The 18,494-nt window shown below is 37.1% G+C and overlaps 1 protein-coding gene across 1 annotated transcript in view; it reads right to left on the bottom strand.

Annotated features, from left to right (window-relative positions):
- Positions 1–413: 413 nt before the first annotated feature.
- Positions 414–18,494, bottom strand: part of LOC115265602 (protein Wnt-4) — a 55,255-nt gene continuing 37,174 nt past the window's right edge. Inside the window, exons 3-6 of the mRNA XM_062849767.1 lie at positions 6,792–7,044; positions 1,644–1,901; positions 1,359–1,571; positions 414–1,273 (exon numbers count right to left, since the gene is read on the bottom strand). Coding sequence (XP_062705751.1) covers positions 1,037–1,273; positions 1,359–1,571; positions 1,644–1,901; positions 6,792–7,044 — 961 coding nt within the window. The 3' untranslated portion in view covers positions 414–1,036. The remainder of the gene's footprint in view (positions 1,274–1,358; positions 1,572–1,643; positions 1,902–6,791; positions 7,045–18,494) is intronic.

The raw sequence follows: 18,494 nt of genomic DNA, 5'->3' as shown, positions 1-18,494 counted from the left end.
ATTCTAGAAAGAACAGCCTATATTTAAAAGAAGGAAAAATTCATGGGTAAAATATCAGTAGATTCAGCATCAATAAAGTATCTTCGTGCCTGTCACACGATGCACACATGCAAAATGGTCATTTGCAGAGGAAGCTCTCAGTTAATAACTAAGTTAAGCTGAGAAGCAGGCTTTGTCTCAGTGGGGACGTAACGGCAAGAAGAAGACCCAATGACCATTCGGCCTGATGACCATTCGGCCTGATGACCATTCGGCCTAATGACCATTCGGCCTAATGACCATTCGGCCTAATGACCATTCGGCCTAATGACCATTCGGCCTAATGACCATTCGGCCTAGTGACCATTCGGCCGAATGGCCTGACACCGAATTCACCTTCTCACCATACAAAACTTCAGCCCATTACTTCAAATCTAGTACTTCACCGATCTGTCCTATTAATTTAAAAAGTAAGCCTAAATGTTTTTAACATTAAACCCAATAAACATGTCTGAAATTTGCTTACTGAAAGATATTCACTAGTAGGGATTGATATTCTATGACTTTCAATATACATTGAAAACAAACAGCAGAAAAGTAGCTTCTATCTACAGACATGGAATTTTATTGGCTTCAAAGAGTGAGACAACTAGTTTGCATTACATTCAACGAGCATATAAGGTTTAATTTGCCGAATATTGATTTTTTTCTTAATTCTAAGGAAAGCATGTTTCGCATTCTACTTCGCTTTTCTATAGTCTAGATCTAGGTACTTGTTTTATTGCATAACTCCTAAGACGAAGAGATAAACTTTTATGAAAACGTTTTTTTGTGAGTGATATAATTTTACCGTAGATGCAACGTAATACGTAAAACTTTGTCATGCATGTTTGGCTCCAGCAAAAAATCAAAGCACATCGAATAGTTTCTACCTTTCTACTTTAAGTCATTTTATATGTCTTACAGTATAGTTGTAATAAATAGCTTCCTTATAACTAGTATGGAGTAAGTCAAAGAGTTGTATACTTTTCTCGATGCTGAGTCTCGACGTTTTTTTTTATTTACAGTAATATCTATCTTCGTACTTCTCGCAGTAATCACACACTATCTGGCAGCAGCGGCCGTTCGTGAACCGACAGCGACACTTCTCGATTGTTTTGACCACTTTTGTGGTATAGCCTCGGCCACAGCACAGGGTGGCACAATTGTCCGGATGTAGACATCGTCGACCTCGTGTCACCGAGCAGAACGTGGGCGACGTCTCGAAGTAGAACAGCTGGTCGTAGGTGCCGTCCTGAAATGAAATCAAAATTTAACATTGCAAAGGCGAATGGTGATTAGTCGGAATTCTGTATAAAAAAAATAAAATCCATACAAACCCTTTCTCTGAACTCCTTCGGGATCGCCCTTCTTGACGTCTTGTTGTTGATCGGATACTTCCGAATGGCATGATGATATTTGGTTCTTAGCATGGCGGCGGTGGCATTGAAATCGCCCAACTTTCTCCAGCACGTTTTCAGTGAACACGAACCGGAAACGCCGTGACACTTGCAGCGATCATTCATGGTCGTCGTCACGGCTTGTATCCCCACCTGCAAATTACGCAATTGAACAACACGAGGTTTTTAGATTACACCTATGATAATCCCGCAATCATCGTGTACCTCGCTATCATGTCGCAGCATCTCCGCCACCGGGTCGCCATCGGCCGGCTGAAGCTCCAGAAAGTTTCTCGTGACTCGTTTGCCGTGCTTTATGTTGTCACTGCAACCGCCCCACTTCCAGGCCAGCCGGGTCGCTTCCGGCCGTTTCTCCGACGCACACTGACACTTGGCCATCTTGCCTTCGGCGCAGGAACGGGCAACCGAGTAGGTGATGGCTGCGGCAGTTAGCGCGTGCACGAAGGCCGTTTCGCGGTACACCTACGGGGATATAATGAGTGACAAATGATTTTTACTATTCTCAACATACTAATCAACCGTAAGTTCTGCTATGGCACAAACATACTACACACATACACAAATCAAACTCAAATAAGAACGTCCCATGAAATGGTCTTCAAAGAAATCTTAAACCATCAATTTATAGCATAAGGCTGACGCAAATTTCGATTTTCTCTTATGTCACCCCCTCCTCCCCTCGGCATTTTGAGTGGGAATGCAAATAAATTATTCAAGAAATTTTAAAATTTTAAAGTAAAATTAGAGTCATCGAGAAAATTTCTTAACAAATCCGATAAGTTTGACGATTTTGTCTATTTGTTTGGGTAATTTTTGATTAAATACTTTCATTATTTACCATCCCCCCACACCGAGCAAAGTGACAAAAAAAGAAAACGAGATCAGTTCCGGCCTTACGATACTATGCTTACATCCTTATGCGTCTCCTGCTTGTCTGGGACGGTATGCAGAACCTTCCGATAAAAATGTCTAAGACGATACTTTTATATTAGCTTTGCATCCCGATACATATCAGTTCAAAACTTCACTTGACAACTAGCGTCACCTAGCGGTGAAATCACCAACTAATTGATGCATAGCAATATTGCTCTTGACTTCCTGAAGCACTTTGTTGAAGACGGCATTTTTCTATCTGCTTTGCATCCCGAGATAAAGTCGTTCGAAACATCAAACTACCCAGGTAACCAATGAGCAGTTAAAATGGCATTAATTCGGTACTATATGCGCCTTTACAGCAGGTCATTAAATGCTAATTTGCCGTACATGCGCCATAAGTGCTAATTAAATGCAGGATTTGGCCCAATATACGGCTGATTAATTGCTTATTTTTCTTATCCCCCAGATTGTCAAAAACAAAAACAAAAATATTTTCCCCTACCCATTTTACGGCATCTTTCTCTTCTATTTTTGTCCTCACTCTCCTGTGTAACTTTTGCGGCTTGCGGGGCACGTTTTGAATTGCTGTTGTTGATTTTTTGCTGATTACGGCGAAATTGGGATTTGATCCCTCGATCCTTGGGTTGATGATGGTGCTGAGCCGCGTTACAGGGTAAGCTATAGATGATTAGATAATGTGCTACCTATAAAAGACAGGGCATGCAAATGATAATGGCTTCTACAGCCGAACAATTATTGGCGATTTAAATAATTAAACAATTCTGGAACGTTATTTAGAAAATGGCAATGTGTTGAGGGTTTAGCATCATCACTCATCTCAGTTAGCAGTTTTATAGCAACAAAGTAGCAGTTATGCTGCTTGTTAACCAAAATATACCGTGCATTTGAAATGCTACACAACTGCTGTCTGATTTTAAATAGCATTTCAATTGCTAATATAGGGCAGTTTAGCAGTCGAACTGCTATGATACGACAGTAAGCAGGTCGAATGCAGATGTAAAACAGAAATAAGGCTTATTCAAATGCTTATTGGTTACCTGGGTAACGTTACCTAGCGGTGAAATCACCAACTAAATATTGAATTACCAGATTGTTCTTGACTTCCTGAAGAACTTTGCCGAAGACGACACTTTTTTTATCTGGTCTGAACTCCGAGATAGCGGAGTTTAAAATTTCACTTGAAAAACTAGTGCCACCTAGCGGAGAAATCATCAATTAATTATTGAATCATCAGATAGCTCTTAATTTCCTGAAGAACTTTGCCGGAGACGACACTCTTCTATCTGCTCTGGATTCCGAGAAAGAAGTTTAAAACTTTACTTGACGACTACCGCTACCTAGCGGAAAAATCACCAATTAATTGATGAATCATCAAATAGCTCTTGACTTCCTGAAGAACATTGCCGAAGACGAGTCTCTTCTGTCTGCTCTGAATTCCCAGATAGAAAAGTTTAAAACTTTACTTGACAACTTACATCATCTAGCGGCGAAATCATAAACTAATTGTTGAATCACAAGATTGCTCTTGAATTCCTGAAGAACTTTGCCGAAGACGACACTTTTTATTCTGCTCTGGATTCCGAGATAGCTGAGTTTGAAACTACTTGAAAAACTAGCGCCACCTACCGGAGAAATCAACAATTAATTGTTGAACCATCAGATAGCTCTTGAGTTCATGAAGAATTTTGCTGAAGACGACACTCTTCTATCTGCTCTGGATCCCTAGGTAGAAAAGTATGAAACTTTACTTGACGACTAACGCCACCTAGCGGCGAAATCACAAACTAATTGTTGAATCACCACATTGATCTTGACTTCCTGAAGAACTTTTTCGAAGACGACACTCTTTTATCTGCTCTAGATCCCTAGATAGAGAAGTTTGAAACTTTACTTGACGACTAGCGCCACATAGTGATGAAATCACAAACTAATTGGTGAATCACCAGATTGTTCTTGACCTACTGAATATCTTTGCTGAGGACAGCATTGTTCAAAATAAAGTAGATCTTGAGATATCGAATGTGATAATTTATGAGTCTTTCTTATGGTGTACATATCAACAACTTCTACATAGCACCTCTAGCGACCAAATTGCCAACTAATTGGATGTTAGTTGGTATTGTATGGTAGATCTAGTCTAGTACTACAACTTTGCCAAAGAAAGTATGATGCTATCTGTAAAATCGCGTCTCTCGGATCTCGGAATGAATAACACGTTCGTGTACGCTCGGTGGTACACTAAATTCTTTTTTTACACGATCTTTTTTTACGCGGTTTTATTTTACACGATTTTTTTTACACGATTTTCTCGAAATTACGCGATGTGTTTTTGGAAAGATTCTTCTCTCCTGGTCGCAATTTACTTCTGATGGGGCTCAAATTTCTACCAGAGATCTCTCTTATCATCCTTGATACCCTGTCAAAATTTTAGGATGATCCGATAAAAAAAGTTTTGAAAACTTTTTTTACACGATTTTTTTTACGCGGAACAAAAAATCGCGTAAAAACAGAATTTAGTGTAGTCAGAATTCAACTGCTTTATTTTGGTTTCTGTTTTCAACGTTAGTGTACATTACTAAGGTATATTATCACAAGGTCTATTTAACAAGAGGTATGCTGACATCAAGATACATAATAGTCAAGATTTATATAAAACATTATTGCACCGATACTACATTCCTCCCTTTCTTCGGTTTATTCAACATGACGTACTTCAAAATCCTACTTCGTAAATCGTACTTAATGAAATACGCCTGAGATATTTGCTCACACCCCCAATTAGGCGAAGTCCCATAAGCTCTGAGGTTCCTACAACACGGACTGCCGCGTAATAGGAATCCGTGTAGTCTAGACTGTAATTAGCAAAAGTAATTTTTTTTTTCAAAATTTTACCAAACTTCAATTAAATTCAAAATTATAATTAGATGAGGTAATAATGAGAATATCTTTTGCCCAATGTAAGAATTCCAGAGTTAAATACATAAATATTCTGCATAAGGACTGTATCGTCAATTATGAGTACACCTTTGAGGCTCTGTGTTAAAAAGACTATGTTTTATTTTGACAACTGCTATGTGTCTATGTGTTGCTAACGTTGTAAACAAACGATAACCTTCATTAAAAGTTGAAGTTTTTCCTCAAGCGGAACAATGCGAGGGTTTTCGGAAGAGAAGCTAAAATCGATAGTGACCAGATACTACAATGAAAAATGATTATCGCTTGAAATTAGCAAAAGTTGAATGTGTTGGGTTTTTGTGATCCAAAATGCTATCAAACGATTCGGTATGCATAACACACTGATAGACTCACCCGGACGCGGAAAAAAACAGGTGTGTCCAAGTCAAATTTGGACAGCAAAATTTGCAAAATCATTAAAGGACAATAGGAGGTATCCATCAAAGATTGCGCAAAAAAGTGTGGAACGACTGTTGGTATGGTTCAGCACGCCAAGGAGCGTAATTCCCTGAAGACCTACCTAAAACAAAAATGTCCAAAACGCAGTCAAATTGTGGCGGATTATGTGAAAGCTTGGGCTTGGAAACTGTACGACGATGTTTTGAGTAAAAATTACATGTGCATAACCATGGATGATGAAACGTATGTCAAATTGGACTACAAGGCACTTTCAGGGGCACAGTTTTTCACTGTGAAGCGTGGCACGGATGTTCCGAATTAGGAGAAATCGATTTTTTTCGAAAAAAAAATGGGAAAATTTGTTGGTTTGGCCAGCAATTTTTCAATGTGGTATAAAATCGTCACCTTTCTTCACAGTCTCAAGTATGAACATCGAAATATACCGGAAGAAATGTCTCCACAAACTTATTCTGCCACTCATCGGAAAGCACAAAGGCCCTACATTATTTTGGCCGGATTTGGCATCCTGACACTATGCGCGTGACACCTTTGACTGGTATGAAGAAAACAATGTTCAATTTGTGGAAAAGGCAATGAATCCTCAAAATTTCTCACAAATAAGGCCCGTTGACAAATAGTTAACTTTGATGAAAGGGAAAATAGGATAGAAGAGCAGAGGACGTCACCAAATTCAAGAAAAACTGGATCAACCCTGGTCATCCCAAGCAAAACCATCGTCGGAACGGTTGTCCAAAACCTTATGAAGAACACCAAGAAGAAAGTACGAGAGGTGGCAAGATCCACGAAAAAATAAAAATACAATGATGTCATGGGCTTTTCTGATGGTCAATAAACAATGTAATTGAATTTAATTTACAAAATAAATAAAACATTTTCAAATACAGCAATTTTCAGGCGTACTCATAATTAACGATACAGTCCTTAAGTTAATACAATTATAATTATAATTGTTTCAACTCGAAATTTTGAAGGAGGTAAAACCTCTTTGAGTATTTCGGCGTTTCAAAAATGAAAATCTTTCTCAAAGGGGCTACATAAACTCAACACATAAATCATCGACCGTGAGTCATATATACCTACCTTCTTGAATATGTTCCGCTTTCCCCGTGTTTCGATCGAGCAGTTCCAACGGTCATAGCGAAACTGCTCCTCGCAGTGTGTGACGGCAAGACGGCGTGCCTCTTTGATGGCATCCGGCAGCCCTGTGTCGCGACGACACTGGTGATTTTGTCGGCGTGTTCCCGACAGGAATCGGCACGGACCGGGCGATTTGGTCATCGGGCTGAAAACGGCCATCACGGTGTTCTTCTCCGGGGGCGATGTTTCCTTGTTGCTGCGGGTGTGGTGAATTTGGTCAGGGTGAGAGAGAGAGAGGGAATAAAACATAGCATGAGAGAAGTTGGGTTATGGTGAGATTGATAAAAGCTTTCTTAGGCGAACTTTCATTTGTAAAAGCTTATTAAGCTTGATTTTAAGAACGCAGCCAAATTTGGACTCACATATATTTGGCCGATGTGGCAATGGTGAAAGTTTCGAAGTTATTCGGAAGTATTTATTAGTGTAGCCTAAGATTAGGGGAAACAGTGACGAATTTTCGATAACAAAAGATGTTTCTTAAACCTCAAATCCGTAACAAATTTTGAAAACGACGTATAATCAATGGTGTAGCATTGTTTATACACTCAGGCAAATAACTGTAAGGAATTCATAAAAACGCATTATGAAATTTAGCCATAACTTAAACATACGATATTCGTAAGTACTCATTATGAAACATGTGGAAACGGAACAGATTATGTTGCCGGTATCCTTAAAACTGCATTTTGAAATCATAGACAAGCCCATATGAATTCTTTATGTCACATTATGAAAGTCATAATGTTCTCTCTTGATTTCAAATGAGACCTCATTAGAGCTTGATTATGCTTTCATAATGTTGTTTTATGATTTCTTGTTGCTGAATTATGATGTTCAGTAGCCAAATTAAGAAAATTGTAGCGTTTAGCATGGAATTAGATTCTGGGTGGAATGATGCAATGCACGTGTAAATTGACTCTAGAACGATTGCTTTACGCATGAACTGAATCATTTCGAATCCGGAACCAGTTTATTTGTTGTTAATTGTTCAGTTTCATGGTAATGAAGCTTTCGCTCAAGAGCCAAACCTCTCCTAATATAACGACTTCGTTCTTCAGATGGTTTACGGAAACTATTCCGTACGAACCGCTGCATACTTGTGACAATTATGTTGCCGTGATGCGAATTTAGTTCCTCACTTTTGGAAACTGAAACAGTTCATAAAGCATATTATGATTGTCTAACTATTGCTGCATTGTAAAGGTTAATCAGTTCTATGAAAATCAGTATGATCGTTACAAAAATCATAGCTGCCCTAAGAACATTTTTTTTCTTTTTTCTCGCTGTTTTATAAAGTTTACTTTGTGAATTTTGTATGTTAAGTTGCCTGATTGTACGTCGTTTTCAAAATTTGTTACTGAAATGTAATCTCAGACGAATTCGCATTTGGCAGGGGAGGATTTAAATGTGCAGTACAGTGCGCAAAAACGTGCTAACCATGACAGTCGCAAATTTATGATCTGAAACTTGCCCCCCCCCCCTCTAAGTTGCCGCCTATGATCACATTGAAACTAAAATAACGTTGTAAATACTTAGAGTGTTATAATTTCAAACAGATTTGTCAATTTGAAATACATGTTATAGTCTGTTTGATTTCACACTCCGCCTCTTGTAGAAATTAACATATTTTCACTTTGTTTCGAAGTCAATTTATCTGACCATTCCCTCGGTGTGGAAGAGAAATGTAGAAACCACAATATTCAACATGAAATCATGCAGAGAATTTCAATGCAAATGTGTTACTGAGAAATCTCTCGCTCATTTTTGTCATACCAAGTATAGAGTGTTTTGTTTTGCAAAGCTTTTATTATTTTGCAATGCTGGATAAGGGGTAATTTTAAAATTATGCAAAGCTGTTATGAATAACAAGCATAATTACCTTTTATTAATGCGGCGTGCAAGGTAAAGTATTTTTTGAAAAAAAAAAATGTAAATTGATAAATAAGGAGACTCCATGAATGTTGAAACGAGGAAAGATAGAGCTACTATTTACCATAATAAAAGTTGGGTCGGCCCTATTGATTTTGGCCGCCATCTTGAATTATTATACCAAAACATTTTTTCACCATGATTTTCTAAATTTTTGCATCAATTGAAAGCTGAGACATTTATACATAGTAACCAAGCTCTTAGTCGCATCGTGCTGAGGAGCGCGGGTTCGATTCCCGTCGCAGCTGTCAGGAAAAGTTTCCGGCTGTGCCACTGGGCGTTGCATGCTAGTCCGTTGTCTAGTGTCGTGCTTCCTTGAAAGAGCGTGTAGCTCACTGGAAGCATTAAACGTGTCCGTGTCTTTTGAAAACACTGCATTTATGTAAATGGCCGGCACCGGGCCCAGTGTGCAAAAGTGGCATGGTTTACAAAACGGCAGATAACTTATGATAGGAAAAAAAAATACATCTCTTATTTTTTGATATGTTATGTATAACTGTCTCAGCTTTCAATTGATGCAAAAATTTTGAAAATTTGTGGTTGCCATCATGGTGAAAAAAAAATGTTTTGGTAAGGTACCCCGGGGCAAGTGAGAATCCGGGGCAAGTGAGACCTACAGCTATTATTTTTATTATTATCCATTTTTAAGGCAAACTTTCTTCGTGGAAAACATAGGTACCACACCAACAGATACTTTGAATACAAAAATTGTTATTGTTTCCAGCATAAAGAGACCATATAAGTTATTGTTGTTCATATATCATTTTCAATTCACTAAGTGAGATTAACGTACTCTACTACATTCGTCGGTTAAAAAAAGAATAACACATAAAGTCAAACTTTTCCAGTTTCAGGATAATATTTGGAGTGCTTGCCAATTATCTCAAGCGAAAAAGAGGTAACTTATTTTCATTTATTACCTTTAGTTAACTGCTCTCACTTACCCCAGTGTATTTCAGCATCTGGGGCAAGTGAGACCTATGAGAGTAAACAAACGCAATTTCATAATTTGATCTAACGTTCTTCAGCATAAGTCGAAATTTACACAAAACTGAAGTAAAAATCGGCGTCTTACATAGTCAATCGTTGAATTATACTTAATTACTTCTATTTTGATGATGAAGCCATTGTTTAAACTGTTGTAGTCTTAGGTAAAACTTTTTTTTTCGATACCATATATTTTTCACATTTTTGTCTATTATTCTGTTATTTTTTTCGTTTTTCACTGCAGAATAAGTTTTTCTAAGTGTTAAGGAACCATCTATAATGTTTAAAAAAAAATATAGAAAAACGATCTATTCAAATTTCATGATTTAAAAAAATCTTTAATTATCTTAAATGATCGTGAAATTATGTAAGGGAAAACATAACGTCTGTAAATCTTGAAAAATCTTTTGGTGAGATTCATCAACTATGTAATATGAAAAGCAAGTTTCGATATCTTCCGTCATTTAACTTTATGGCGCTTTTTGTGTAAAAAAATCAATTGGTTTTGCACGAGCTGCTAGAGTTAAATCAACTTTTTCGCTCAGTAATTCGTTATAATATGTGTTACGTAATTTATGCACGGTACCACACCACACTTCCAACACAAATTTCTGAACATAGTTATTCGTATGAGATATTTATACTAATGCGACCTTACAAGCAGCAACTATATAAAGTCGTATGTCCTAAAATACCGAATAGGTCCCACTTGCCCCGTGAAACGAAATATACGAAGATCTGCTACACTTTTCTTTATATGCTTGATATATAGAATTAAAAAAATTTGAAACAGTTTTAATGCCCGTTAATATGAAGAAATATACCAACAATGTCTTTTAGAACCTTTGAAATTACAAAATTATTTGTGTTGAGAATTTTTTGGCATGACGAAATCAAACTAGCACTTTTTAAGGTCCCACTTGCCCCGGGGTACCTTATATAAATTCAAAATGGCGGTTAAAATCAATATGGGCGACCCAACTTTTTATTATTGTAAATAGTAGCTCTATCTTTCCTCAACATTAATTCGTTTTGAGGTGGTTTTTGGAGAAACTTTCGAGTTATAACGGTTTAGATGAGCGACCATTTGACCAAAATCGAGGGGTCTTTCAAAAATTGTTGTGGCTCCGGGGGGTCCATCAATTTCAGTAATCAAATGCATTTTCCTCACTTTTTTATCGAGAACTTTCAGAAAATCGCCACCTTAAACATTTTTGAAGACAAGGTATAAATATTGGGGCGGTCTCAGCGAGAATTACCCAGATGTCAAACTATACAACCCACTAAGGGTATGCAGTATACCGAAAAGTTTCGCCAAATAGACCTCGAAACGAAATTCCGCGGAATTCCACGGAATTCAATTAGGCGAAATTTATGATTTTGAATTTCGTTTCGTTTCGTCATCTTTCAAAAATTTCGCCTTTAAAAAATAGATTCTGACGAAATTAAACGGAATTCCGCGGAATGTCTTATAAATTTCGAAAGCAAGTCCATAATGTAAATGTCCATATCATCTATCGGAGATCTTACTAATTCCAAGTTACTGAAAAGTGTTAAAACATCTTGGATATCGAGAGACAAACCAGTCCCAGGCTGAAAGTCACTATAATAAAGACAAAATATAATATCCCTCTTCTTTGTACCTTCCATGAAGAACTTTCTCAATAGGTATGCTTTTAACGCTGGAGGTATGTGGGATAATAGTTTAGTTAAATTTCTTGGTGGAACTAAGTGTTAAAAGCAGATTAAGACTCTGTCTTCTTTCAAGATTCCAGTCATCAATTTTTAACAGAGTTGAGTAGAATAACAGGAATACATGATAATTGATGTGGGATATACTAGTAAAAATTCTAAGACAATATGGTAGCTCTCCTAGAAGATGTCTTTAGAAAAAATATTGGAAATCCTAGGAGAAATCGATTAAGACACCTTCGGTAGGTTTGGCCAATGGAAAAGTTTCTGGTTTAAACCTTTTTGAAATAGTTGAAATTTCCAGTCTCTTGAAAGAGATTAACCAATAAATCTGTATGAAAAAGCGTTATACACGATTCAGCCACAGACAAATAGACGTAATACTTGGAACAAAGTGCGATTGAATTCGTCGTACAAAAGTATAATCTCCCCATGCTAATTACGCGGTGTTTCGCAAACCCACTGAGTAGATGGCGGTAGTGAGCAAACGTCAAACAGGAGTAAAAACGATGCGAGCGTCATGAGCGAGAGATTTGCGAACAACATAGTATTTGAATAGTCCGTTGAAAAGAGAAACGATGGGAATGGGTAGAGTGAGACGTCTGCTTGTCTGTGATTCAGCTCTAATTTCTTTTGTTACATGTTAATCTTTTTGTTTTTCATAAAGCTACTACTTCAATAATCCCCAAGAAAATTTTCGGACACTGAAAGGAGCACTTAGGGGATATTTGAATCAATTCCTGAAAATACTGGAATAGTTATTTATGTAACGAGTTGTAAAATGATGATTTTTACAGCACGAGTTGTACATTTATCCAACGAGGCTTGCCGAGTTAGATAAATACGACGAGTGCTGTAAAAATCGAGTTTTGCAACGAGTTGCATACAAAACTTTTTGCAATGAAAGAAAAACTTTCTTTGAATATAATCGTTTCAATATCATCGTGCTTCGCGGTGGTTGAATGGGAACGGCCACGTGCTTATCGTGCAGGACACAAAATTCGGATCTAGCATGCCGTGCTATAAACGCCACAGTTTTGCAAGCTCTTGCCGTTGAAACTGAGATCAGACTGAGGTTGTCAATCAATCAATTGCATTATGGTTCATAATGCAATCGAAATGAGTTGCATTTTGAACCATAATGCAATTGTTTGGTACCGTGCGCAAAAGTAGGCCGTTACCTTACCGAAACGGCAAGTATAAAATAGAATATTATAGTATCGAGTTGTAAAAAAAAAATATTTTTTATGTTTTGTTCATCTGTTGTAACAATATAATTTTAGCCCTAGGCCCAGCCCCGAATCGAAAGAATAAAGAAAGAAGCTAGAACGCACTTTTGCAAGATTTTTGGTAGTAGTTTTTGATCCCAGGTCCTTGGCGAGAAGAGCATGCACGTCAATCATCACCAGATCCACTTTACATGTAGAATCTTCTGTTTGATTTTTTAACCTAATATCTAGACACGATTTTGTTTATATTTTTCGAATTTCAAGTAGGTATGTGAATGCTTTCATATTTAACTTCACCGCATACATTTAGCTAGTATTCCTTTCAATTTCAATGTGATGTTTAAGATTTCAGGGTTTTCTCCAGAAGTTACGCTATTCAACAGAGCTTGATTGGTGAACATTTAACTGTTTCCATACCATATGCTTCAGGATTCTGATTAACAATCGACATTAGAGCTTTTCATTTTGGTACTGCAGTTGTGGGGAATCGAAACGAAAGTTTTAGATATTCAACAGTACAATGTATACTAGTCACGTAAAATTTTCAAGAGGATGAGAGCCTTATCGGAAACACAGATTGCGCCACCGCTAGTGGAAAAAAATGCAAACACGCAGCATCAATGTGCAAAAAAATTTATATAACTGCAAAATTCCGCGGAACTTTTACGAAAATTTCGTTTCGTTTCGAAAAATACCGAGTGAATTAGGATTTCGTTTCGTTTCGTACCGCATCGTATCAGAAATTCCACATTTCGTTTCGTTTCGTATCGCTTTGAAAAAATCCCATACCGCATACCCTTACAACCCACGTCAAAAGCTTTGAGTTATGGCAAATATTGTGAAAAATGACCATATAATATAGGCTTAGATGGTCATTTTCACATAATTGACCATAACTCAGTAACGAGAAAAAAGTACATTCCAAAAATTTCAGCGATCAAAGCTTATAAAATTACATTCCCAAAAATATTTTATTGAAAATTTTCCACGAGTTCGGCATAGTTTTTCCGGCTTTTCTTTACAAATTTTCTCAACCGTAGAAAATTTTGTGGGAAACTTTTTCCAGTTCATATTTTTGGATTTCTGAGAAAATTTGCTTTCATTTTCTAAAAAAAAACTTTGTTTCTACGATGCTTCGTTCTTGAGTTATGATTTTTCAAAGTAAGTAGTGTCAGGGGAAAACTAAAAATTTCCACCTGAGTTTTCCGGGAAAATAGGCGACCCTTAATTTTCCTCGTTTTTTTTTTGTTCATATATCCATGAGCCCTGCCTGTGGAAATAGTTTCATTCAGGGCATAATAAAAAAAAATGCCCTTATGCATAGTATAAACAATGTTGTATTTTTCATTTAATTTGAAAAATAAAACTTGAAAATCAGTTACTTCAAAATGGGTGTTTTTGATTAAAAAAAAATTATGAAGCGGTCATATAATGCAATATATTGCACTATGGGCCAAGATGGAGAAATGATGGTCAAAAAAGTCAAATCTATGAAAATTGTTTAAACACATTTCAAAATTGTTTTTTCGACCCTATTTCCCAATAGATCGCAAAGTCTGCAATAAAAAAAAGGTATATGTACAGAAAAAAATACTTATATACTTCAAAATTTACTGAAAATATCTCCCTTTTGGTTGTTTTTGAATGTTTTCAAAGTTATGAAGGATTTTTCTGCGGGGTGATCCAATATTTCTTCCACTGTTGGTATAAACGTAAAAAGATATGGACAAAATATTACAAGTTTTCAAAATAGAAGAAACACAAACTAAAAGGAATTAATTTACGAAATTTATATGAATTAATTTTTCAGACTGTTTCAATATTTTGCTGTTCTTATACTGGTGTTGAGTTAAGAGTAAAATTTCAATGTTTATTTAAGTGTTTAATTGTTTAAATCAAAAGTAGACCGGCCGCAATGTGACTATTAAATTTTTCTAACAGATTGTTGTTTTTTAGGCTATACAATTGTTACACAATTACGCTGAACGACTAATGCTCGACTGGTGTTATCATCCTCGTCCTTTTTGCGTCCGAAGCGTGTATTTGACCTTATAAAAAAAATGCTTGAAGCTTGGTTTTGGTAAAACGAGATATTTTGTGTAACTGGTTAATTGTTAAATCCATAGATGTTACTTCAATTCTTGGAATTTGCTAGATGCTATTCGACCTTTTGATTGCTTAAAATATTCAATGCTTAATGGCTTGAAGCAAAATCGCGAAACCAATTATTCTCCAAAAGTTGAGGTACACCCGATTATTTTTAACACGTGTCGTTTTTTCGCTATAACTTTGTCAATTTTGGATCAATACGCATGAAAATTTGTTCACAGGGAGACACGGTTAGTACTATTATTGTACAAAAAATCAAGCCAAGAGCTTTGAAAACGACTGAGTTACAGCAGCAAAACAACCCGTGCAAAAAAAAAAAAAAAAAGAATCAACTGGGGCCCGTGGCGCATTGGCTACACGTTCGCTTCATAAGTCATGGGTTCGATCCCAGCCCCGGCACTTCGTCAGTTGCTCTTCTTCCCCCCAAGAGCGGCTGGCACTTGACCCTTTTCTGAGCTCTCATAGCTCAAACGGACCCGGATAATTGGATATCGGTGATCGGCAACCCATAATGGATGACCCCAAGCGGACTGGAAAAGGAACAACAGCCACACATCATTTCATCATCGTGTTCATCATTCTACCAAGGACAGGATAGAAAAGTGAAAGCAGCACAAAGGCAAACCAATTCGATAGAGTAAAATAAGAATACTATAGAATACATTTAGGCGCTGTACAAAGTGTAAATGTAGCAGCCAATTGGAATTGCTCACATAGTGCCCTAGTGGACAAAAGAGCTGTAGAATAGGTTAAGTGATTAAGAATTAAAAAAAGTCACCCTCCAAAAATTGCATGCAAGTTTACATACTGACATAAAATGCTTAAATCTAACAAATTTAATTTGGAACAACGGTATATTTTGTATGAATCATTTAGATGTTAATTGACTAATTCATCCTTTGATTGCTTAAAAAAATAATTTTCCAAACTTAATGGCATGCAATCAAAAAAGCCCAAAATATCATATTTTGCCCTATAAATTGAGGTATAGCTCAGAATTGTGACGTGTTAGAGCAAATCTGAGCCCAGATTCGGATTCAGCGGCCCAGAGACACATAAGTTTGCTCAAAAAGCTTCAAAAGGTTGAAGAAGTCGTCATTGATATGATCGTCAGCATTCAAAATGCAAAAGCAGTTTTCTCGTTCAAAACTGAAATTTTTCAATTGAAAATGTATTCACTGTACTCCATTCTCCACCGGCAACACAGTGAATACATTTTCACTACGAAAATTTCAGCTTTCAACGAAAAAACTGCTTTAGCATTTTTAATGATGACGATTATACCAATGACGACCTCTTCAACCTGAAATTGGTATTTTATATATTTTCCATACTTTTTTTCCCTTTTTATGTGTTCTGTGGTCACGGCAAAAGTTGTATGTATTTTGTCAAGTTTATAATTTCAAATAAATAAGTGACCCGATTTTGTCAACCCCTTTTCGGAACACATTTTTTGCTCTCTTCAAAAACTTAAACAGTTTTTCAAACTTTTTATCCCTCTATGTTCTGCTTCTCAGCTGTAGTTTGATGACAAATATTAATAAATTGCTTAAAATGTGACCGTTAGTTAATAAGAGTAAAAAGTTTGTTGCAAAATTGGGCTGACAAAATCGGTTCCTTATTATATCCGTAATTTATCCAGCAAAAATACTACAATCGTCTGTATTGACCGTTTAATTTCACATTAAAAGTCCCTATCATCTATCGTAATCGAATCAATCCAACAACACAATTACGCATTTGGTAAACTTTGTTAACCAAACATCAATCGGAATACATTAATCTGGCATTACCAAAACGACGATCTGTATTATCCACCAAATATTGAACCATCCCAAACACTCACTGTTTGCTCAATTCACACAGTTTCCCACAACATCATCAGCAGTGGTCTCTCAGCTCAGTCAGTCATAGAGAGACATTACATTCCACGGTTCCGCGGAACTCAAGCGTGCTACCTACTTGGCATCAATTATACTAATTAACATCCCACCGCGCGGCTGCTGGCCCCAGCCGAATTGTCTCTAACAAACGAATGCGATTGATCCGCACGCCTTCTCAAATCACACCCACCACGGTGGTGGCCGCCGACCACCATTGTCATCCTCCGACGCCACCAACGCGCAGCTCAACAGTCAGCGTCGATTGTGGTGGCAGCGGAACGAAGTGCGCTCGCATTCCACGGATACCTGCGAAAGCCGCTCGACGAAAATGAGCGATAACGTGAAATCGAATTAAAATTTATGGCCATTTCCATTTTGGTTTATAAATAAAATTCCGAAAAATCAAATATTTATCCCCGACACACATATTAGCCGCGATCTGATTGTTGATAGGGTGGAATGCGTGTTCAGGTTGTTGTTGAATCATCGTCATTGTTGGTGGTAGACGCGGGTTTGTCACCGATCCGAGCGAGCAAATGGGGCAATCCTTTGTTTGGATTTGAGGAGTTGAAGTTATAGGTTTTAGATTCATTAGCAAATGCACTAGAAAACAGTATTTCAGCAAGGTAATTATTTTCAACAACCTTTTATACGTTTTATTCTTGGATTTCTTGCAATCAGATGTCAACGATAGACTACATTCATAAAGCAGGTTTAGCAAAATTAACACAACTATTAATGACATGGTCAAATTGCAACCCTTTTGATGAAAATTTTAAGACCATTGTTGACAACAGTTGTGTTTTACACTGCTCTCCTCCAAATGGAGAAAGAGATGAGATGTGTGAATTCGGTGCCATGAACGATGGCATTTTGGAATTTAATCCAACCAAATGTCACCACAAAAATAACCAAAATAGCAATATTAATTGTAGCAATCACCTATTCATAGGTGGCTTGACATTTTTTGCAGAGGAGGGGTTTGCTGCGTGACTACATTATGGCTACTAAAACGGCAGTCTCATAATACCCCCAGTTATCTACTCTATTTATTTATTTATTTTATTGTTTTTTTTTCTACCGTGAATTTTCTGCTGTTTTGTATTCTATATATCACATTTTTTGGTACGGTTCAGGCTGGGTAACAATTAACTCAGATCCCGATGACATCATTAGGCTCTTCCCAGCTGCTCCTATCCCTACCTCCCCGAATTATCTGCCAGAAACTGCGAGAATCCTTAGGGCAGATCGGGTAACCGACCCTGGCGAGAACCTTGGTCGTAGGCTGACACGAAAGGGCGGGTGTCGTTTTGCATAGCTGGGCGTCTGTTCTCCAGGAGGAGTGGCTCACAACAGCGTCTGCTCCTCTGTTAATGACAACTGCTAGACGTCAGAGTACCCAAATACATACATATTTTTTGTAAAATATTTGTTTCTTAAATGTAAAACACGTGCTTTCTATAACACGATCCGACATTTTTTTGCTCAGCTCTAAATTACACCTTTTCTGATTGCTCCCGCCTCGAAATTCATAAATCTGAATTTTTGACCCTCCCTCTTCTGGGAGAGAGGAGGGGCATTGATTTGAAATTTTGGAAAATCTAAAATCTTTGAGGGTTTTCGATTGCTATTTCTGTTAAATGTACAATATCAAAAAAGAGAAAGGTGCACCACGGAGCTTATGGAGAACGTGCATTAATCTACAAAAGCTCTACCTTGCATTATTATTTCAATATTTTTTTTCAAAAATTATCGTGGAAGGGACGTTATTGCTAGAAGTTCTTTTATGTGTTTTGTAAAAAAAAAATTCCAAAATT

This window comes from Aedes albopictus, chromosome 2 (assembly GCF_035046485.1).
Source record: "Aedes albopictus strain Foshan chromosome 2, AalbF5, whole genome shotgun sequence".
NCBI classification, from domain to species: Eukaryota; Metazoa; Arthropoda; class Insecta; order Diptera; family Culicidae; genus Aedes; species Aedes albopictus.
The sequence above is the reverse complement of the archived record's forward strand: the minus strand, read 5'-3'. Positions and strand labels throughout refer to the sequence as shown.